The 24,736-nt window shown below is 39.2% G+C and overlaps 1 protein-coding gene across 3 annotated transcripts in view; it reads right to left on the reverse strand.

Annotated features, from left to right (window-relative positions):
* Positions 1–19,174, reverse strand: part of eya2 (EYA transcriptional coactivator and phosphatase 2) — a 31,818-nt gene extending 12,644 nt beyond the window's left edge. The window contains exons 1-8 of one of the 3 annotated variants that reach the window (XM_067586786.1): positions 19,066–19,174; positions 18,832–18,969; positions 7,733–7,812; positions 7,088–7,128; positions 6,345–6,465; positions 5,441–5,557; positions 832–908; positions 527–710 (exon numbers count right to left, since the gene is read on the reverse strand). In XM_067586786.1, the coding sequence (XP_067442887.1) occupies positions 527–710; positions 832–908; positions 5,441–5,557; positions 6,345–6,447 (481 nt within the window). In that variant the 5' untranslated portion in view covers positions 6,448–6,465; positions 7,088–7,128; positions 7,733–7,812; positions 18,832–18,969; positions 19,066–19,174. Of the gene's footprint in view, positions 1–526; positions 711–831; positions 909–5,440; positions 5,558–6,344; positions 6,471–7,087; positions 7,129–7,732; positions 7,813–18,831 lie in introns of all 3 variants that reach the window. The other 2 variants (XM_067586784.1, XM_067586785.1) reach the window with 2 other exon arrangements.
* Between the last annotated feature and the right edge of the window lie 5,562 nt (positions 19,175–24,736).

Genomic DNA, 24,736 nt, shown 5'->3' on the forward strand with positions numbered 1-24,736 from the left:
TGTAAACAGTTTAAAGACAGGTGTGCACTGGGTGTGTATTGGTTGCATATAGAGCTGCAATGATTAGTTGATTAATCAATTAGTTGATCAACAGAAAATTAATTGGTAGATATTTTGTTAATTGAATAATTGTTTTAGTCACTTTTTAAGCAAAAAATTTGTTGGTTTCAACAACTCAAATGTGAAGATTTAATTTAATTTTCTTGGTCATGTGATAGTAAACTGAATATCTTTGTGTTTTAAACCTTTGGTCAGACAAAACAAGACATCTGAAGACGTCACCCTTGACTCATTTTTCACTATTTTCTGACCTTTTATAGACCAAGCAATTAATTAGTTAATTGAGAAAATAATCTGCAAATTAATCAATAATGTAATTTTTGAATTTTTTTGAAATAATTGGTAGTTGCAGCCCTGGTTATATATGTATTATGATCCAAATATACATTCAAGCAAACAAAAAAGGCCTACAGTTCTTAAAGATCCAAACCAAAAGAGCAGGAACAGGTGATTCGTCACTCCTTACCTGTATGTGACTCTGGGCTGTGATTGGGCATCATGACGGGGTGTTCTGGGTGCTGATAGGTTAATGGAGCTGTGATGGCAGCAGGGCTGATGTTGCTGCTGGTTAGGTAGGGGCTGTTGTAGTGATGTGAGTTATAATATGGAGAGTACTGACTCTGACTGTAGCTGGAGTACGATGAAAACTCCTGTCAACACATTAACAACTTAGTTAGTTAATCAATGACATGAAAATGACTATAACCTTCTGTGGAAACTCTTCAGATGTCTTAGCAGTAAAAAATTATGTTGTGTTGTTTCATTACTTACTTGTTGGGTAGGGTTGAAGGGGGTTGAACTGGAGATTGCATGGGTGCCTTGAAAAATTCCAGATGAAATGCCACCACCTGAGAAATAATGTGAAGACAAAGATCAAACTTTCGGGTAATAATCAATCATGCAGGATAGAAAACAATTACAAACTGTGAAACAGTAGGAGATTTGACTAAATTCCATCCTGTATTGATGAATAAACTTCAGATATAATTTCACCACATCTGATCTCATACTGTGTGGAGGAAGTAATGTGCAGTAAACTTTGACTGCTTCATCAGTGACAGCTCAGTGCTGCAGGAGCTGAGAGTATGATGTATGTTTGACATAACAATACAGGTGGGAAAGTCTGCCGCTCTTGCTGCTGCTGCTGCTGCTGCTCTGGGAATCTTCTCAGCCTTATCAAGCTGAGACAGGAATGTCTTCCTCCGAGCAATTTCCCCCTGAAGTGATGCTGTCTCACCCTGCATCTTCCCATCAAAGTCTGTCAATACTGTTTGTTTGTCTGATTGATTATTTCTCCTGTAATCTCTATGACACTGGAAAGCATTTCTAATTTCCATTTCACTCCTGCTTGTCTATTAGCTGGATATCTCAAAACATTACCAATTGATTTGTACAAAAAAATTGTAGGCTGGCCACAAGCCAAGGAGGAACTACTAAACTTTTGACACCATTTGGGTGAAAGAATGCATTGTGTATGTCTTCTCATAAAGGACACATAACCTTTCAACAACATCAGGTAAGATTATTGACCTTATTGACCTATGAGTTAATAAGCAGTGGATGATGTATATACTCAATTATTTTTTCAAATCAATCAAAAAGCAAAGGGGCAATGCAGAGCTCCTTACTGGTGTCCCGTACTTGGTATACTGGCAGATGAACAGATGCTTATTGATCATATGGTGATGCCTAAATAAGATTTAAATACGTCCACAGCTCTCTTAGGCTGTTACATGTAGGCCCGGAGTGAAATGCTAACATCATCACGCAGACAATCTGCTTCCTGTTTACACTGGCATGTGCATGCCCAGTGCAAGTGAATGGTCATGTGATGCGTGTTTTCAGGCTTGTTAGTATGGACAAAGATTATTTCTGAAACAGTGCAAAAATGCTCATGTGGACGGAGCTTGATTGTTTTTGTTTTAAAACGCCATTTTAAAATTAAAATGTATTAGTGTGGATGTAGTCTGTAACAGGTCATTTTAGCTCCTGTCTCTTTAAGGCCGGACTCCCAATGAGCCCAGTCTTTTCGGATTGGTTAGCTTCCGGAAGCTGCATCACTACCGACGTCCAACTTCTCAAATACATCCGCACAGGTTTGAGCCAGAATCCGATCCAAAATATGAAAGTGGAAAATGCGTGGAAAAACCTTAGCTCGTTGGCAAGGTAGAAAAAAACCTTTGCAAACAAAGTGTTCAGAGCAGGCTGAAGCCTGGACTGTTGACTTTCAGCAAGCATTTCTACATACGTAAACCTCAAGTTGTGGAACTTTGACCATGTTCAACATAGATATCTGACATAATAACAGTATATAAATAACAGAAAACCAGAAAAAGCATAATATGTCCCCTTTAAATTAGTCCATTAGTTGTTGAGAGTTTTCAGTCTGGACCAAAGGGGTGGACTAACTGACTGAAATGCCTAAAATTAGCCACAGTTTGAACACAGACAGCATGTCTCATTTCAGGTAAAATAATAAATGTGCATATCCAGATGTACAACACATTAATTAAGAGCCTATTATTGACAAGGCATATCTTGGCAGTTGCTTTTGTAGGTGTGCACTGTAATTAGTTTTCAAATACAAAACAGGTCAAATAACATTTTCATATAATTGGTTTGTTTACACCTGTACTGTATATTGACTGGGTGGTTATACAGTAAGTAATAACAGACGGTAGTTTGAGAGTTGACTTAGTATTCTTTTTGGTGATGGATGAACCCTGAGGTTGGTTCACTCCCCTCTACTCTGACATGACCTGAAATATTTTCAAAGATTCATTTCCTTAAATCTATCGTTCATCATTTAATAAGTCCACAACTGCTCTTTCTTGCTCCCTGTTTCTTCCTCTCCGTTCCACAGTGCATGACAAACAGGAGAATAATGACTCAATGGAAGAACCACACTGAAACCTCCCCGGACAACACAACAATCTTCAAAGCGACTAAAGGAAAAATACAGGAGATCTCTCGAGTAAACACAAAAAGGCTCCCATAGTCCCCATTTGGTTTCAGTTGTACATACAGTGTACAGTATGTGTTTCGATGGCTTTTTGTGGCGTGTGTGTGTGCCTGTGTGTGCGTGCTTGTGTATTGTGTACAGTATAATGCATGGCATGGAAACATTCTGAAATCCTACAAACATTTGGTTGTTGTGGCAGTTTATTACTGTTTGAAGTTTGCAGTTAATGATTTATGCATAAAAATATTCAAACAAATTTATTTTGTTTGGGAACAGTGTCTTTCAAACTCAAACTTCACTCTCGTTGGTGGTTCTAACGGAGCATAGTCATTGAGGGCTTTGCAGATTCTAAGAGGTTTCATCAAACATGTGTTTACATGAATATTTACATTCCCGTATAATGTCTGACATCTGATTATTCTCTTAAAGAGGAAGTGATTTGGAAAACTTTTTTGTCTGGGAAGGGCTGAAAAATTATCGACCAGAAAAAAGATCAGGGAGGACATTCACATCTGATGCCAAACCATCATAGAACAGAGACAGGGGTTATGATCCTCTCTTATATAAAACCATCTGTTATCACATGATCAAAGTTTCATACTTAGGTCATGTGATGACAGCTAAATCATCTTCATGATAACACATCAAACTCCATCTGCCGATTTAGACCATGACATGCAGACGAAATCTCTGGAAAAAGGTAATAAAACGTTGAGTTGACATTTGTCAAACTACTTAAGAATTCACCATCACAAGTCCCAAGTAACTTTAGAAGTTCTTTAAGAGCTCTTAAAGCAGTTAAAACAGTGCTTCCCCAACTTCTTAACATGATGAAGTTGATATACTAACCTTTTAAATGTATTTATTCATTCTAAATCAAGATTGTATACTACTAAATATGGTCTTTGTATATGGTATATGAAGAATGGGAGTCTGGTCAGCAATACTGTTTATTACAACTTGGTTTTTATTTTTGCAATTTTTGCCCTCAATGTTAACGGTTGTGATAAGTAATTGCTGTGATCTGGAATGTGGCAGAATCACTACAATAGAGTCGACATTGCAAAAAAGCACACTGAGACGTACTGTAAACAAGCAACCAGTTCAGCCAGATTATTTAACCCACTTTATTCGGAGGTGAAACCAGAAGTGAACTCACTAGAAATGTCAGTAACCGTCTCTCATATTTCTCAGGAAAACTATAATCACAAATGTAGCGAGAAAGGTGGGTCAAAGCTGAACACGGAAGTCAGTCTGTAAACTATGATGGATGTCATGACAAAGGTAGGATTCAAGAGTTACAATTATCCTTACTTATTATCCTTTAACTAACCCGGAAAAGCCTCCATTCATTAAATTAAATTTAATGAAATTCCTTTTGAAACCAAACACACTTTGGTGAAAAAATGCCTCATATCTCCTGCACAGACAGTCTTACCAGTCTGTCACAAAAGTATGAAAATGTCCTCTTTTGAAAGAGTAAGCAGATGGTGAGTGAATGCATTGATGCATCATAATACAGAGACAAGCTCATATTCCAGTTATGAGAGTGCTCATTCATTAGTCGGTTAAAGTTGGGATGTAGCTACATGTGGGAATACAAAGTCATGTAAATAGCTTATCTATTTATCTGGTTTTGTTTTGTCTTCTCTCTCTTCTGTCACATCCATACAGTGGAAACAGGGTCATCCCTCTTGTCTGCAACATTAAACCTACTCACCCCTCTGTAAAATGCCCCTTAACCTCTCCCCTCTCACACACAAGGTCAATTTCGCGCTGCCTTCAGAGCCATAAAGTCGCACTGAGCGAGTCATGCTTTGGGCGCCGGACGACTGAGGAATGTGTACAGCACGGATACACACACGCGCACACACACACACACACACACATACACACAAACAGCCATGCGTGGGCAGAGAGCTGCACACACTCCCAAGCATACCACGTCTTCATTTGAGCGTTTGTTTTTCGGCAAGACCCTCTGCCCATCTCTTTTTCCTTTCTTCCTCCCATCCTCTCTATTTCTCTTCTTCTCTGTCTGTATGTTTTCTCACTCTCTCTTTCTCTCAGTCGTCACAGACACAAACGCACGCATGCTGTGTTGTTGGTCTGAGTGGAGAAAGGGGGCCTGACCCTGAGAAAAGAGGAGGGGTGGGGAGACTTTTGACGCCAGGAGTCCAGACCGCAGCTAATGGAGAACAGGTGTGGCAGAGGAAAAGGGGAGAGGGAGAGGAGAGGAATATGAGGGGAGAAGTAAAGGGAAAGAAGTGGAGGGGAAAAGGGAGCAAAAGAGTTGAGGACAGGGATGGATGCTCCTTCCAGTAAGGTCGAAATCAAAGACGGTGTATATAAGGTTTGTGTGCCAGTGTGTGTGATAGTGTGTCCATACATTCAGTACATATGGTGTTTCAGACTAACCGTGTGTGTGTGAGTAGCTGTAGAGACTTTGACTGGGAGGAGTGCTGCTGAAGTTTGAGTAGCTCAGTAGTCCCGTCTGTCCTGGAGAGTGGCTCAGGCCGTCCTCTGTTTTAATGTCTGGAAAGAGAGCAGAAAATGTAGGTTAGTAGCAGATAGATGAAACTAAGAGAGCCAAGAGAGCATACACATGATTGTGTATATTTTGTATGCTTTGTTAACCATTTTTATCAAGTTTTTATTCTCTATTCCGACCATTTACAAGTTAAAATACTGCAGTTAAGAACACAAACTACAGGGTCTTTCTGAAGCACATGCTAGCAGGACAATTTTTCAAATCTGTCCTAAAACAACAGTCACACGCCCAAATGAACATTGACACAAGTTTTTTCTTGCTGTAATCATCCCTCCCTTCATAATGTGCTTACAATGTAGGTGTTTGGGGACAAAATCCACAGTCCACCTTCCGTTCAAAAATGTATTTGCAAGTTTTTTTTTAAGCTAATATGAAGCTTCACCCATCCAAATTAGTAAAATCCAGTCAATGTCAAATTAAAGTCTTTTTAGTGCCAAATTCACACTTTTTGTTATCTATACTTTCACTGCAGCTGAACAGGAAAATACTGTCAGTCATCAGTTATGTTGTAAGTGAGTTTGGAGGGGATCTTCTAATGGTCAGTATGAACAGGAGGAATGATTACAGCAAGCAAAACCTCTTTCAGTGTTTATTTGGGCACCTGACTATTGTTTTAAGACAGACTTGAAAAATTGTCAACCTATCCTTTAAGTGAGAGCTTTCAAGAAGTGCCTGTGTGCTTTGCATCACATTATGAAAGCATTTTGATTTTGAGATGATTATTAAAATAATGCACAGTTTCATCCTTAGTGTGCGTTTGTGTGTACTTACTGTAAGATGGCATGCTGTAGCCCTGCGTGTGGTGAGTGTAAGGTGTGTATGGTCCTGCAGGCTGGAGGGCGGGGCTATACTGAGTCTGTCCATATGCAGCCATGACACTTTTCCCCGTCAGCTGATCTTACAGAGGGAAGAAAAACAAGGAAACAAATTCTTCTTCTCTTTATCTGTTACAAAAGAACATCTGTTTTTGTCACGGTTTTGAACTGAGTTTGAGGAAGAACACTGTCGGCCGTTAGGAACACGCAAACATGTCTTTTTCTTTTAAAAACCAAAGGAATTAATGCTACAAAGAGAAGTCTGATGGACTGCATGAACTGGTAATTCAGATGGTTTGGGTTTTGGCTACTAAGATAAACAATATAAAGTACAAAGAAAAAAAGATTTGGCAAGAAAGAAATGAAGTTAATTTAAAAGGGGTAATAAAAGATTCTTCATCATATTTATGGGCTGACTGTGCTGTCACTACCACACTTTTATTTCTGACTATGTATTCATCTTGCAGTTACCAGCACCTTTTACTTCCCTTATTTCACAAGATAACATTTAGCCTTCATAAAAGGAAAAGAAAACCTAAAAGTATCTCTTACAATTCCTGGTAAACGTAAACCAGATAATATTTAACAACTCACTGTCTTAGGCTCAATCACAGATATGAAACACTGGAATGCATGACAAATATGTAAATGAAAATACATTTTAATTTCAGAGAAAAGGTAGCCTAATACAAAACTCACCTGTGGTAGGTTTGATTGTTTGAAATAGATAATAAGAAGCCCTGGAAAAGACGCGAGAAAAGGACGTAATCAGAGAAGTAACAGTGAAACTAGTTCAGAAAAGAACAATGGGAATTTAAATACAAATATTTTTTTCATCTTATTAATTCATTATTACTTGGTTTGTAGAAATTAACATGACATTTAATTACATTTTTTGCATGATTGTTCTCTCGTGAATAATATTTGCAGAATATACAATATTTTCATGTAAAAATAAAGACAATACAACTCTAATTCTGGATAAAGTTTGTTAAACTGATTGCTTTCTATGGCCCTTAAAGGCCACAAATATTCTATGAATCATCACCCATAAAACTCAATAAAAAACATGTGATTATCTGAATTTTTATTAGACATATTGTCAAGATGCTGGAATGAAACTTTGAATATTTGTAAGTGCTCCAAACATTTAATCTGCTTTTTAAAAAAACAAAACAAAACAATAAAACAATCCTCAAACTGGGAAAGAAATTAATCTACATCAAGTATTTATTCTGTTTACTGAATGAACAGGCAGAATAGATGATTTCATGAACTCCTCCAACTAACAAACAGACACTTTTCATCTGTGGCAATTTTTTCTTTGTGGGTCTGCCTCCTCACCTGCCTCTGAAGAGAGAGCTTTATCCTCTTTATCCTGTCACACTGCTGTTAGTCAGGTTCCTCTCAAGCCGTCAACTCTCCTGTGGAAACAATAGCAAATACACACCATCAGGACACAGGTATGCAGGTGACTGACACATGGCGACGAGCCTCGGGCCCTGTTGCTGCAGGACGACGAGAGGGGGAAGGGTTCAAGAGGTGAATAGTTTTAGTAATAGACTGAAAGAAAGAGAAGCAGAAAGAGAACAAAATCAAGGAGGTGTAGAAGAGAAGAGTGTGGTCATTAGAGAACTCTGACAGTCAAATGATGAGCTGCAGTGACCTGACAGGTGATAATGTTTTCAGGAAAAATGTCATAAAAAACCCCACTATGTCACTGCTGACTCACTTTGCTGTTTGGCACTAGGACCATTCAAAATATGTGGAACTATTTAGAGGAAATGAACCAGGAAGAAACAACCAGAACAAGGCTACGGTCCAAAAAAAAAAATAAAATAAAAAATTGCAGTGTGTGGGGTATTCACAGTTCTCAGTTCAACAGAATTTTTCATGTATCTGGGGTAACATGACAAGACAAAAGAGATTTCCTAACAAAGTTTCTACTGACGTAGTTATCTCTTTACTGTATTTCTCTGGTTGCATTAGGTCATTGCAAATCAAAAAGCACGGCTGCTTTATGGCAATATTGGAATAAAAGATTTTTGCACCAATGTGATGAAATACATTGATTTATCTGGTATTTAATTCACTGAATTAATTGTTTTTCATCTGAATTTTCAGAAAATCGAGTACATCATAATGTATTGCACTATTGTAATATAAGATTAAATATACTGTGATAGAAAATTTTATCAACTGTACATTGCCCACACCATAAACATAAGTAATGGAAGGACAAAAGAGCACAAGAGAAAAGGTTCAATAGAAGAGGGGGAGGGGAGGTCGCGGCTTGGTGGGCCGGAGGTCAAAGGTCAATGCCACATGAATTAGTCTAAGCAGGAAGCTGATCGAGTTCAGTCTGTCCGACCGCAGCGCTTAAAGCCCACTCACACAAGGTACCAGTTAATCTGAAGCAACCTGTAATGTTCAAGTTGTACCAGGAAACTTTCTAGTAAAAACAGCAGTGCGTGGGGTTTTCACCATTTTGTGTACTTTTGTGCTGGAGCTGTTATTCATAGTTTAGACAAGGCACCTTAATTCCAAATAATCTTAATTATACAGCATACAATGATATTCCAGACAATCGTGTTCCTCAAACTTTGTGGCAACAGTTTGGGGAAGTCCCTTTCCTGTTTAAACACAACAATGTGTTTGTGTACAAAACCAGGTCCACCAAAAAATAGTTTTCTCAGTTTGGTGTGGAGGAACCTGCCTCAACTCCATCCGACACCTTTGGCATAAATTGTGTGCCAGACCTTATCCAAACATCACTGTCCTACCTCACTGACACTCTTGTGGCTGAGAGCAAAAAAAAATGACGTCTGTTACGGCAGTGTATTAATGCTCATGGTTTGTAATGACATGTTCAACAATCTCATATGGCTGTAATGTTCCACTGTCCACATACTTTTGGTTATGGGGTGTATCAGAGCATAAATAATAAAAACATAAGCAGAAAAACTAAAGCATAAGGTAACCTGCCTTTGGCTCAGTAAAATTCCAACTATTATGAATTATTGGCGATATATGAACATTCACAGGCTGAAGAGTTTGATTAATTTCATCTCTATGTCTCTTTCTGTCTTTTTCTTTCTCTTTGCCTCTGGGCCATTCCAGTCTGGCAAAGCTGCAGCTAATTGCCTGACCTCTGACCTTGCTGACAACACAAAGACAGAGACAGATGACAGTCATGAATTATAGGGGCAACAGGGTTTTACGACAGCAGAGGGATGAAGGTGAAGGAAAAAAGTAAAAGCTTATAGACTAAAGTGACGTCAATTGTGACAGTCTGCTCATCGACAAAAGCTCCACCGTCACTGGTACCACAAAACCTGAGACTACTGCCAGTGTCATGTGTGTTGCTCTCATGTCATTAACAACAACATTTCTGACAGACACAGAATAGCAGAGGACCTCATGTTATGTCAGTTCCAGCTGATGCAGTCACCCTGCAAGCATTTAAAACTCCCAATTCGGCTCGCAGTGTTTTTTGAGTAAATAAAAGTGTATTTTTACGATGCCAAAAATCCATCTGCACATCTGTTATTGAATACTAAATAAATATAAATAAAACAGATTGTAAATATGACACAAAGGAGGTGATTTACCATTAGTCATATCACTAATAGCCTTGTGTAATGTAAAAAAACAAGGGAAAAACAACATACAAATTGAAATTACTTCCAAATTAAGCACCAAATCATATCTTTTTTAGTTTCAACTCATTTTGAAATGTTGACTTTTAATCTAAACCATGTGTTCATGTTCATTATTGGCTTGCCTATGAGCTTTTCCACCTCAGACATGACCCTTAAACCCGGGTGAAGGCCTTGCAGCCTTCAGAGACCCTGATCCGACCTTTATCGCAGGCAGACTATAAAGCTCGAGAGAGTAACACTGATCCCGCAGCACAGAGGAAAAATAAGGAAAGTGCTGTTGTGCTTTGCATTTACTTCCTGGAGATCAAAAGTGAAAGGGACGCCTGTTCAGAGTCCTCTTGACTTCAGCTGCGTCCTTGCAACAGTCCTGTATGCATACACATACACATGCACGTACGCACAAACACAAAAAACTGTGTGTGATAGCGAAGGCACTTCCTGGTTCAGGGTGAGGCCTGGGAGGAGGGCGCACAAGGCCATGGGAACTGCAGGACACCGGAGGGAAGATGAGCGGAGCTCAGCAGAGATGTGGAGGGCTGAGGGCTGAAACTGAAGCTAAAACAAACCCAGCAGGGCCACAGGGGGCCACAGGGCCACAAGGCCAGTCCCACCAGCTTCACCTGGGTCCCAGGGTTCTGCTGGACCACTGCTTCTTTCACGGATATCAAATTCTAGCCTTTGTGCTGGTGGATTACATCACAGGATGGTGTATTGTGCTTTAGGTTGAAATGTCATTTGATATAGTTAAAGGCATATATGGGGTTTATGTAGATTTACCTGTTGTTCAACTAAACTGCAGAGTGAGAAAAAGATGACAGACACGAAACTGATCCGTGCGTGCCAGTTTCACTTATCAGGAAGGAATCATGCTAAAGTCTGTGGTAGACTCAAAACAATCTAGTTCTTACAACATATCGTCTGACCAGATCTGAAGGCAAAAGTGCTCATAGCTGGTACAAACAGCCACAATCAAGTCGGGGTGAAAAGAAAAGCCTTGTGTCAACAAGACAGGCAAGACGCAAGAATCGTTCAAATTGGAATACTGTACTGTACTGTGCATGTAAAAACTAACAGAAATAGTTGTGTAAAGAATGAAAAAAAAGAGAGCTTGAGAGAGAAGTTTGAATCTTTCCTATTTTCTCACCTCCACACACCTGGCCAATTGGTGCGTAAAGTGGGCATGCTTGGCAGACCGACAGTTTCCAAAAGTTGCGAAAGTTGTCAGACGCAGGCCCCCCAATCCTGACTCAGGAAAGGTGTGAGAAGAGGGGATTTCAGACGCTATTTAACAAGCACTTTGTTTGCTAAGAAATTAAATCATATGCGACCAAAAAATGTAGCTGCATTATGTGTGCAATTTACACAAATGAATAAAAAATAAATATGACACAAATAAAAATAAATATGACAAATATATGTATTGCGTACCTGCATCATCAGGTTCACTTAAAGCTTGTTTATATATCATTTTTCAAATGTAGTACTCTTTCCTGATCATCTAAACAAAACAAAAAACAAAAAACAACAAAAAAAACACTGACGGCTTGTTACATGAAACATGAGCTGTCCTCTATTTTGAATAATATTAGCAGAGTTTGGTGTATCGGTGTTCTGCAACTGTCACTGATCTCCCAAAAACTTAATGTTGGTGAATGAGTAAGTCATGGTTCACTGAATTTCCTACGAAGGGTGTGTGTTGTTTGATCATATTTACATTACTCAAAAAATATTTGAATATTATGTCAGGTGTGTGCGTGTGTGTCGGTCTAGATATGTGTTTACAGTGTCAATACGTGTGCTGTGTCAGAGTCTCGATGCAATGTGCCAGAGTCTGGTTACACACTGCAGTGACCCTCCGATGGTTTGACCTCTTATTGAAACATTGTGGTTCTCAATCAACGGCTTTGACGAGGTGACTTGCTCGTCTGTAATCGCGCCATATGGAACCCCACCTGGAGCCCTCAATTTGGACAGTCTGTCTAAGTGCCTGGGGGGGAGAAGTTGGGGGTTGATTCACTGCTGCACACAGACCCTCTCTCTCAGTTGCTGATAAAAGACACAGAACAAGGGCTCAGTATTTGGGTTTGTGTGACACTATCAGGGGCTTCATGGTGGAAATCGGTGCCATCTGCCAGCCGCTGCTCGCTTTAAACACCTTTGGCACTCGACTGCAGTCGAAAAGAGTAACTGTATATAGCAACTCATGCTTGACTATTATCAGATACAATAATATATTTTTTAATCTAAATCCATAGTCAAAAGCAAAGCTAACACCTTCTAAGCTGATTGAATGGTAGATGAATTCAACTCCTGATAGTTTGCTTGAAATCTATAGTTATCATGTTTTTAACTAATGATAAAAACACCTTCTGATAAACCTGATATAACTTTCAATATACTGTATACAGATTGCACATATACTGTATCTACAAATCTGACGAGTCACATGAACAAAACATATTTATATACTGTATACCTATGAACAAACAAAGCCTGGAGATCTTTGCTAATTTTTCATCAGTGCACATTTAGGGAATTATTTTTATTATTGATTATTTTCTCATCTATAAAAATTACCTTTAGTTGATTATCAAAACAGTTGCTAATTAATTTTCACGATGAACTAATTTATTAATCGTCTATTCAGCTTGGCACAGAGCCATCGATTTCCCACAAATTGTCTGCATGTTGGGTGAAAGGTATAAGGTGTAAAAAAAAGTGTAAAAGAGAAACATGTAGACAATCAGAAGTTTTCTATGGCAAACTGATATTGGTAAAGTGGCTGTTGGTGGTCTGCTAACAGATGTTGAGAATTGATAATCTCAACCCACTACGACCTCAGCAACCAGAGAACTCATTAAGAGGACAAGACGCTACAAATGTGTGTGTGTGTGTGTCTCTGTGTGTCTCCACGTACTCGTACTCTGACTTTTAGTATATAGGACTCAGCCAATGTGTGTTGCCACTGCTAGCAATGTCACAACTACATGTGCAAAGTATAAAGGCTGCCATGTTGTGATCAAGGTCCCATTGTGCTAATCTGTTTACACTTGATACACCTCAACGGTGTGCTGTTGCCATGACTAAATCAATTAACAGAATATTCCTGTTTACCCACATACAGAGACATCCATCAGCAAAAAAAAACAAAAAAAAACTAAGCCACTGTGTGCATTACTTTTGACGTTGGGAAAAACTCAACAGTAACCTGACATGTTTTTGTTGACACCAAAATTGAACTCTGACATTTGCTGAGACTGTGAAAACTGAAAACACAGATGTAAGATGTTTCCATGTTTCAGTCACCTACTTATTATCAAACCAAGCCATCTCAGTGAGGTTTCTCATCGGCAGAACGCAAAGCTCCCAGCTTATAGCAACTGAGCTATAATGTTCACATCATCAACCAAAAATTAGGAAACTTGAGCAACCAGTTAAAGACCCAAGCAAGTGATTAATCTCTTTATTGACATGTTAAACCTCTACAAGTCGGCTCTCTGCAACTTTTTCCTCAAATAGCACACGCAGGCACACGCACCTGGCTAATACTGAAATTCTTTAAATTAAAAGTGAATGAACAGCGAAGTCTCGTAATGACAGATACTGAGCTCCTTTTGAAAGAAGCAAAAGTCAAACGAAGAAAGGATTCAATTTATCTCTGGCAGCAGTGAACCTGTTCCTGACTTTGTCTGCAATCTGTAACTTTACCTCCCAGACTTGGTGGCCTTCCCTTTCCACTTGACTAACTCTTGCAATAAGACTGCATTAATGCCAGAATCTACCCCCTTCTGTCCCTCAGTAATCAAAACCTCTTTATTCAACGATGCCAGTGTCTTTTTCTCTCCGTGTCTCCAGCACGCACTCTATACTCCTCTCTAAATTACTCTTTTTTCAGATGTTTCTTAACTTATTCTTTGGTTTCTCCTCACTCGCACATCCTATATCCCAGCACTCATACTCTAATAATATCCCTAATAATTTTCCCCAGTAATATTGCCAAGTCCTAAAAGACCACCTACCCCAAGGCTCAGACTCTGTCTCCCCCAGAACCAGTGGCCCGGGACGGGGGTCAGAGTGAGGGACAGCTGGCAGACCTCCCAGCAGCTTGGTTGAGCGGGTGTGGGGTTGAAGGACTGGGCTGACCCCAGTCAGATGGTGGTCTGGCTCCCAGGTAAAAAAAACATCTGGTCCAGTGATGGGAGGGTGGTCGCACACGCGCTCGCACACTCAGAACTGACACACGCCTGACTGCATGAGTGTTCCTGCCTTCCCTAATGAACTCAGACACACACAGAAGTCTACACACACACTCTCAAACTCGCTGCTTTATTAGTCATTAGGACGAAAAGGTTTGCCCCCCGATCAGTCTCCTCAGCAGATGATCGTGAATGGCCGCCCTAGTTGCTAACAGCTGGCCAGACAGAACTCGCTAGTAGCCGAAGCTCACAGGCGTTACAGACGGACTGAGGTCCAATTACTTCTTTACTGGTAGATTTACTGTGTGTGAGTGTGTGTGTGTGAGACAGAGAAAGTGAGAGAAAAGAGAAGGCAAAGGAGCGATTTATGCCCTTTTGAGGAGATAAGAATGTAAGGCAAATGAGATGAGATATTATCAAATATAAGTTGGCATTTATAGATAGAAAACAGTGGAGAAAAAAAACCACATTCAGGAAATCGTTCAATGAAGAAAAGTGATGCTGAAGAAAAACTCTGACACCTAAAAAAATACGCCTAGAGCCGCAGAGAATTATTAAATTCTCCTTTCAGTGAAAAGTAACCGAATGGTTATTATGGGTGAAAAAAAAAATTAAATATGGTCACTGTAGGCTAAGCTGCGATGTGTGTGGTTTCACCTTTCTCAAGATGAGATAAGGAGAGCGGAGATAGCCAGAGAGACAGCTGTTGTCTGCTGACAGCCCAGGGTTTAACACACACACACAGACCCACACACACATCAGCACAAAGCCTCCGCGGGTGCTCTCTGGGGCTTAAGGGAATTAAAAAGGGAGGGAAGGGCTGGGGAGGAGAAGAAATTTAGGGGGAAGTGTGATAACTTTTGAGTCCCAAACTGTTCAAGAGGCAACAGATCAACCAACAATCTCTTTTCAAATATATTAACGTTTGAGTGCAGATTTACACGCATTTCTCTAGGGTCTCACAACACAACAGACACACTACCTCTTGTATCAATGGATTTTTTTCCCACTGATAAAGTGTCTCACACACACATATATATCTTAAAGTGTAACTGCAGAGAGCAAAGAAGAAATATTAACTGACGAAAAGACGGCTAAATGCACACTGAGAGAGAAAAACGAGGATTTAGAGAAGAGGGAGTGACGCTATTTTTTATGCTGAACATTGTCTTTGTTTGGCAAGGTCACCTTCTGCTGTTGCTAAGCTTTTAATAAAATAATAAACTTTACGAAGGATAATTGGAGGCGTTTTGGTTTGGTCAAACTTGCTGTTTGGGCAGGCAGCCGCACATATCGTGCTACATTTATGATTGCTGCTTCTGAAGTTGTATAAAGTTCAGAACCAGTCGTTCCATGAGCTGAAACTCTAAACTCACCGAAGAAACTGGGTTTTGTGGTTTTATTATAGTTTAACTTACAAACCATTTAATAATTTACTCAGCAACTTGCTGTAGTTCAGTCGTACCTCGTGATTACCCATAGACTTTTGATTTTAGACTTTATTCCACAATGACCCCTAAAAGAGGTATAAGTTAAACATGAATAACAAAATAAAAAAACGTAAAGTCAGTGGACAGTGACACTAGTTGCCCAGTAATGGTAAATGATAAGTAAAAAGTTAAAATAAATAAATAAATAAATAAAAAAATAAATATAAATATATATATAAATAAAAAAACACACTCTGGTAAATATACAGTAGGGATTTTAAAGTAGCCATCATTTTAACAAAGATTGGTTTACTCTTGTATGTTTTTTGTGTTGAATACTTCTTACAAATTTAACAGAGCTTGGTTTAATCCTTAACCCACTTTAATTTATCTTCTATCTAATCTATTTTTCTCTCATCATCAAAACCGAGACAAACTAGTGTGTAATGATAGTCGTCACCTTGATCTCCTGTCAAACATCAAGTACAAAATGTTGGAACAGAGTCACGTAAATTTCTCTTTAGTGAAATTGGCAAATTATGACCGACGACATCTGAATTTAGACAGATTTGCTCTGTTGAGACAGTGTGCGAATGAATATAAGAGTCTGGAAACAAAAAAAAACACCAAATATAGAAGAACGCTCAGCTCAGTGCAGCAAATGAAACCGTGCTAAATAACTTTCATACTGATACTGTGAGTTGGTTGGACTGATTATATTTTCAGACTTTATGTGTGTACAAAAGATTGATCAATGTGACAGTCCTGGTGTAACCTTCAGTTCAAGTCAGGAAGGCTGTTTGACTCCCAGAGAAAGAGAGAGAGAGGGGGAGAAGGAGGAGAAAGAGGGAGAGAGAGAGAGAGAGAGAGAGAGAGAGAGAGAGAGAGAGGGAGAGGGAGAGAGAGAGAGAGAGAGAGATGGAGAGAGATGGAGAGAGATGCACAGAAGCTGATAGACATCAAGCACTGAAAGCCAGTGAAGAAGTGAAGAAATATAATGAAATTGGTGCAGATAAAGTCAGGAAGAGCGAGCTTCCTATGAAAATATTTATCATTCCATGAACGTTTGGCTACAGAGGGGTTTGGAATTAATTTGTGTTTTCTTAAGAGGGGGTGCCTTGCGCTACAGGATGGGGAATTCTCCACAGTCCGGGACTTTTTGGGCTGCCGCTTATTCACAATTTATTAGAGCTAGTAATAAGAACCATGAAGGCAGAGGAGAGGGAGAGAGTGTCCTGGGCCAGCCGCAGAGAGGGAGTCCAGAAATGGGGCCTAATATTATTAGGAGACGAACCACAGTGTTAAATCAAACATGCCCGAGCACACACCTTTGGTATGTGGTCTGAACACACCTCCCACCCCACTTCATCAGACCACTGGATGTTATTTGTGGGGTATAAAATGCGGGTATATAAAGAGATTTTAGTAAGATTTACAATCCGAAATTGAACCGAATCTGATACAGCGACTATCTAAAATAAGAATCTTAACTATCTGGCGATTACCCCTCCAGGTTTATTTCAGACAACTGATGCTGACAAGGAGAGATATACATCAAGTTTATTTTATAAAATTTTGAAATGAGAGTGACATTTTTGAGAACTGGAAAACACATTTCACTGCAGTTCTACTTTGCTTGCCTTGCAATGATGATACTATTGAAATAGAAGAAAAACACTAATAAAGTCCACCTGTGAGGACGCAAAACCAAAATGTTATAGTTGATATAATGTAACTAAAAATTTAATTTCACAAAGAAATGCTGTAATTGATCTCACATACTTAACAATAAATCTGTACTTTTTAAATATCACGACAAAAAAAATCGAACCAGATTTTAAGAATTAGGCGAAAATGTGACGTCAGATTTCTTTGCTTTAAATCTATTTATTTACATTTTGTTCTTCAGTAACCCCCGCCCCCCCTCCCCTTCCCCTGCCCATTAATCCTCACTCCTCAAACCATACAGCTGATAGAAATGTTTAAAGCTGATTTAAACGGCTGGCAAAACACACTGAGAGAGTTTCTAGTCTGGAGCCATGAAGGAGGTCCTTGAAAAATATGAATACCAGCCTTTGAAAAATGCTTAGTGAGGCTCCCCTAATTTAAGTTAATGAGGGTCCCTGCGTGGCTGCTGAGGGGGTGTCAGTGATTTGAGGTGTAATCTTCTGTACTTAAGCCAAGCAGAAAGTGCTGCACGGATTCAACCAGCACCAAGAAAAACAAAGGAGCTCAATTTAAGAGAAGGTGCCTCACCCCCCCCCCCCCTCCCCACTACCCCCCCCAAAAAAATCTTTTAAAGGGCTCAGTAATACACAAATAATTGATTTGTTGATGGTGAATTTTGGGGTTTTCTGTACTTACAAATGACACAAAATTTAACTAAATGATGAAACAGAAAATGAGAACGATATAATCCAGATCTGACAGAGTATTTTCATCTAAACTGAAAAAGAAAATGCATTTAATTTAATGTTACATTCAGCCTTAACATTCTGTATTATAGTGTAACACACAACACACTGTCTATACATAAATCACACAATATATCCAATAAGCTTTTGCTGCTTGTATCAGACCTTTGAGATCATTCATACTTCAATGAATAGCATAATAATTAAAAACATTTCTCTCTAGTTGTTGTTGTTTTCTCAAACACCTACACACTATATAAACTAAATATTTTAAAGGGGACATTATTACAGTATCCTAATTGCAAAAATAATTGGGGGAAGACCAGGTAGAGTTATTATAGTACATTTAACACATTCCATATAATAAAATATTAAGACTTTTGTTAATTTTATTATAGACTGAGTTATCTTGATTGTGTTTCGTAATAAAAATGTAAAATCCACACGGGAGCAGAAAATTAAAGGCGAGTGAGGGCCCGATATCCCAATATAATACTAAATGTAATTAAAATGCGATGTGACGCTTATTATCTGAATTAAACAAAACAGAGCCGAAACTGAAATATTTTTCCACACGAGAAAGAACTCTGCGGGCGATTTAATTACATTTAATGGTTTGACCGGAATGAACAGCCTCGAAATCACGAACACAATAACATGATCAACACTATCGTGTAGAAAAAGACAAAAAAGGAACCAACTCCTTCATGAGAGACAAACGTGTACATAATTCGCACTCACCATTGTTCAGAAAGAAGTAGATGTAGAAAAAGAAATCCGATTATCAGTCAGAGCAGTTGTGTCTCCATGCCCAGAAGAGACTCTGCAGACTTTTTCGCCAAGTGTCCCGGCAAATCAGCTCCTGTTGACTCGCAGTTCCTGAGAGGAAGAAGAAGAAGAAGAAGAAGCACAAGCTTTTCGGTCGAGAGGCTCCAGGTGCTGACAGCTGACAGCTTTCTGCAGACACTCACTCACATCGATCTCACTTCTCTTCCTCTGCAGCTTCAGGAGCGTGTTTGCCTTCCCGGCGGTGGGGAAGTGATGTTAAGTAAATGAACGAAGATTTCTGGTTCCTCCTTCTCCTACCCCTCCTCCTCCTCCTCCTCCTCCTCCTACCCCCCCCTCGCAGCCTGGACGCGTGGGTGTGTGTGTGTGTGTGTGTGTGCGCGCTCGCATGCACCTCCTGAGCGCGCCCCCCCCCCCCTCCTTATCTACCAACCACTCCTCTCATTTCTTCCCCCAGTAGAAGGGCTTCACTTCTATGGCTTATTCATCTCTCTATCTCCGCTTTAAATCTTTGTTTAGTCAAGGGTTCTCCTCCGCGTTTGTTTACACAACGACCCGCAAACCATTCAGTCCGACTCTGTGAAGCTGCGGACCGTCTGTCTGCACTCCAGATATGAGGATTTGTTAGTTTGTGGTAAACAACTGTGGGCTATTGACGGTTTTATCAAGAGTGTTTGTTATCTTGACTGTGTGTGCGGGGAGGAGAATCATTATTTCCATTCGCCTTTCACAGCCTTGACACCATTTTTTTGTGGGCAGGATCATGCGGCAGGTGTCATTTCTCTGTTTGACTCAATATTACAGTACATACAGCCACTTTTTTTTTTTTTTTTTTTTTACAAAAACATTCCTATTTTATTTTTATAGGTTTCATTCAAGTTTTGTTTTACTTTTTTTGTAATAAGTGAATGGAAATTATGGAAGACATGTTCAGATCGTACAGTCTATGCTTAGTACTGGTAAAATAGCACAAAACTACAGTAAAATACTCAGTTTGCAGGTAAAAGTCCTGCATTTAATAATTTACTTCAGTTTATTAGTATTTTCAGTTAATAGTACTTGTGTATTAAAAGTAAAAGTACTTATATGCAGGGTGGTACAGTATTATAATTATTGATTATTATTGCATTAATGTATGAACTGAATTTTAATGTTGTAGTTGGTCGAGGGAGAGCAAATACTTTATGTATGTTGTATTTGTAGTAGGTAAGTAGTTTAATCTGTAATAATGCACAGTATTTTATGTTTTGTATGTAAAAAAAAATATATGAGTCAAGTAACTAGTAGCTACAGTTGTCAGATTATGAAAACAAAGTAAAACTTTCCTTGATGTCCTAGATGTGTTGAAACATATACAATGGAAATGTTACTAAGTTAGTGAAACCACTGATTATTTACATAATTACATGTAACACATTCAAACCAAAATGGAAAAGTTTAAGATCTCATGTGACAATACTGAAAAACGGATTCCACGAGCTCATGAAACTCCTGTGTCATTGGATCATACATGTTCATATGATACTGCTTGTAACCTTAAATCAGTGATAACTCCCTGGTTTAATGTTGCAAAATCATATTTTAATTTACTCAGATTGATCACCCAAAAGCATCTACAGATATTCTGACATAAAGACATTTGTCAATTCGGTCCTTTTCCCTCTTGATCATTGTAAATGTTCCTATATATCGGACATTAAACCAATTTCTACATTCAATATGGTAGATTCTCATTTTAAAGTGGAAGCCTCGAGCATATCACCTGCTCCTGGTTGTGTATATAGGAAATGTCAAAGATCTTTCAAGGTTATCAAAACAGGTCATGAGGATGTGTAGTCTGAACAACACCTGCTGAACTGAAGAAGAAAAGAAATATTTGACAGTCTTGTCCGCTTGAGCGCAAATGACATAATTTCCCTACAAGTTTCCCTAGCACCGAGGAGGCACAATGCAGGTGTCTAATCTGTCTGTTTGGTTAATATAAGGAGTATATGTGTGATTGTCCCTGCTTCATATGTGCCCAACATGCATGCCATTGTCTCTGTGTGTATTCTGTAACATGAGGAAGAGTGTGTTGGAGCTGGGAGCCACAGCTCAGGAGGAAACAGGTTCTCCTGAGCACGGACAACAGGATGCCCTCGCTGACACCATCTCAACACCCGCAGACATGGATATGTGAGGGCACCTGGGGGAGATTCATGCTACTCCACTGGGCTAGTGTCGGCATCACTGACCTTTCCATATAAAAGAAAAGAACATCCTCGAGGGTAATACGGCTTTCAAAAAAGCTGGATAACAACACGTGTCCTGGGTGAAAAAGGTATTTTACACTACACTGTGTAAGATAAGGACAAAAAGGACAAAAACAAGAGAGATGAAGAAACTAACTCACTGGTCACATCTTAGCCATTAATGTATAAATCACAACATGAGAAAAAGAAAATCTCTTTTAAACAGTTGTAAACATCAGTCAGATTGCGTGGTTGCAGCTAGTTACTGAGGTGAAAAATTTACAAAGCTACAAAGATGCATGTAGATCTTTTCCACCATCTTATACTTTTAAAAATGATGTAATTCCCATTGTTATTTTATGCTGAAATGCTGTCATTTACCACTTTATTTCCTCAACACTTCTTATGGTATCAAGAATTATTTTTACGTTAGTAATTTCCTACTTTACAAGGAATTCCTTCCAAAATCCCCTAAAAATGTCCCTGAATCTGTTGCATTTGCAGCCCGTCCTTCCAAGAAAAACAACAGTATTGGTCATGAATTCAGTAGCTAAAAACAACCTATTGTTACGTTTGAGTGACAAATGCCATCCAGCAGCCGTAGTAATTATGACCCACAGAAGTGATGCAGTTCAGATGACGTCTATATTACGTGACACATTTACATATTCAGAGGTTGGGTGGATGGCTAGATAGAAAGACGGCAAAAAATGGACTTCGCTGCAGGAGACTGGTGTTTGCTTCCCGTTTCCAACTGCAAGTGTCATGTTTCCAACTGCGAGTTGGGACAGTTTTTTAAATACCATAACTACACATGTTGTGGTGTTTACTGTCGCCATGATGACGAAGGTTGCCTAACTTTAAGGAAGTAGCGACTTTAACCCACACTACGTTTCAATTAATCATTTTAACCCACACCAGGATCTTTCCCACACCCTAACCAAGTGGTTTTTGTGACTACACCTAACCAAACCACAGCACTGTCACATCATAAAACATAATTACTTTTTAACAGTGATTTGTAACAGTTTTGGAAAGCTGCCAATAGAGGCAGCATATTAGAAAACACTCCTATGGATTGTTCTGGTGAATGGTACAATCGACCTATTTGGGTGTTAAATTATGAAGATATGTTTTGCATACATTTGCATACATGTCAGCATTAAGAGCAATAGTGATAGTGAGAAGGGCGAGAAAATGATATGTTGCCCTCAGTCAGTACATAGCTTAGCTTGTAGCGACAGCAGTGCACTCTGGTCTATTGAGGCTACTGTCAGTGGAGAAACTGGTATCTATTCCTTTTCTGAAGAGTGATGATGACAATGGCGGGTTCAGAAGGAAGCTCTTGGTGATAAACTGTGAAGGACTGATCCAAAAAAACTTTATGTCGATAATTTTAAACCTGTCTCCAATGAAGTTTATTCTTATTCCAATAATTTTGCACAAGTGATTTATGTTTAATGATGATGCTCAGTGACAATGCAGGAAGTAGTGAGAGGTTTCAGTGCAGCACAAATGGTGTGGAAGTTGAGGAGTTGAAGAGTCATTAAAGCATTTGATTTCAATACCAACACTGTTTTTCACCAGGCAGCCCCTAAATGTATTAGAGTAAAGACCTGCATATTGGTAGGAGATAACGTTGGATGGCCAATAGCCCCTTTCATGATGTCATTATTCAATGATTTGGTCACACAGTATTCTATATGCGCATTTTAGGGGAAAAATGAAAACATTTTTCTTTTACCTGTTATTCAGCAGCAAATTATATCTCAAAAGGTATTTTTGTCAAGGCTGTTTACTTTCTGCCTGGAATGATTAAATGTTTTCCTGGAGCAAAACCCGCATTTAAATCCAACATTTCCACAGACTGAGTTGCTCTGCTTTTCTTTTTTCCTTCACTGATGCGGCCATAGCAGTGGGTGGCACAATGTGTGAAAATGTAGGAAACATTTTATCTTTCTTCACAGACAGTAGACATTTGTAGAACCATGAAAATATCTTTGTAGATACACACTTCTGATGGATAGCAGGAAAAATAGTAACATTTGGACTTTTCTCCAGAGTTGTGTCTAGGGAACGCTATGTGACTCATTGACAGATTGACGTATAGAGTGCTGAGTTCACAAATGGGGCTAGATCGGCAAAAAATATCATGCAATTAAACTTCCCTGTTGCACTTGGTGATGTGGACAAAATACCCCAGATGGCAGAATTGCTGTGGCCCAGATCCGGCCCACACCCGACACTTTCAGCACTTTCATTTGGCCCACATACTGCGTGGAATGATGGCACTTGGGCAGTTCGCTCCTGTTTCCTTGATCTTGGCCACAAGCAAGCCGTATGTCAACCAAGAACACAACAGATAAACCAGGACTGGCCCACATCCAGAATACATGTACCTGAGAGCACCGCATCTTTGCCAAAAAAGACCCACATTTGATTTGGGATATTTGGGCCCTATTTTTACATGTGGGCCATTTCAGGCTCACATCCATTTTGTCCGGGCCAGAAGAAGGCCAGCAGTGGCCAGCATTTTTCAAAAGCTGTAAAAACTTTTTCTGAATAGCGTAATGATACAATATTTCCTAAAACGTTCAGAATCAGTAATGTCTCAAAGTTGTATTTTTTGTGTTTAGTTTTATTACAATAAAATCACTCATAAAATATGTATTTTAGATCATGGTAATAACTTAAATTTTTTGAAAATTATTCATGTAGACATATGAAAGTTATCATACAACTGAGACCATAAATAAACGATTATAGTTCATTATTGCCAAGCCCTCGCTTGTACTGGAAGTTATTTTTCCTTATCTCAGTGACACAAAATCATATAACTATGACCTAATAATGAAAAATGTGCCATAACACAACAAACCGCACCTGCAAGGTAATTGGCAGTAGCATTGTGTTTTACCATTTGCTTTGTACAAAAAAAGACAGGAATGTATGACTGTTTGCAACAGAGGCTATTGGTTTTCATTTGTTGCTTTTAATATCAACAGCTGTGACCTTATGAACTCAGTGTCATTGACACGATGAGTAATGACCATCACTGAACACATGTAGACCACATAGCTCAGTTTTACACCTTGCCAGGTACACTAGATTTGTAATTGATAATGAAGATATGATAGAGGATAAGTGTGGTGCCTGGGTGTAATTTCAAGAAAAAATGTACAACAAATAGGCCCACACACTGGAAAAATCCTTCATTGTGGCATTGCAGCACTGAGGTACAAAATGACAATGGCTCTGGGAAGTACCGTGAGCCAGACATAGTGAATAGTCTGCCTCTGCTTCAAACAGCAGGCGGCCATGCCACCTCCTTTCTTCCACTGGAATGTGCGGTGGAGAAATAAAAGCTGCCATTGTCTCTCTCTTCCTCTGATGGCTCGCTTGGCTATCTGTCTATCCTCTTGGCAGCTGGCGGTATCCGCTGACACACAGTTACTGTCACAGTGTGTCATCAGCGTTGCTCCTGTCACGATGTGGGGAAATGTTGCTTCTGGGTTGCCTGAAGTACGTTTTAATTGAAGAGAAGATGTCAGCTGTAATTTTTAACTAACATGAAAAATAAGTAATGAATTGTAACTGTGCTGATGGAGACTCTCATGTGAAGTGAAACA

Source organism: Thunnus thynnus, chromosome 4, assembly GCF_963924715.1.
Source record: "Thunnus thynnus chromosome 4, fThuThy2.1, whole genome shotgun sequence".
NCBI lineage: Eukaryota > Metazoa > Chordata > Actinopteri > Scombriformes > Scombridae > Thunnus > Thunnus thynnus.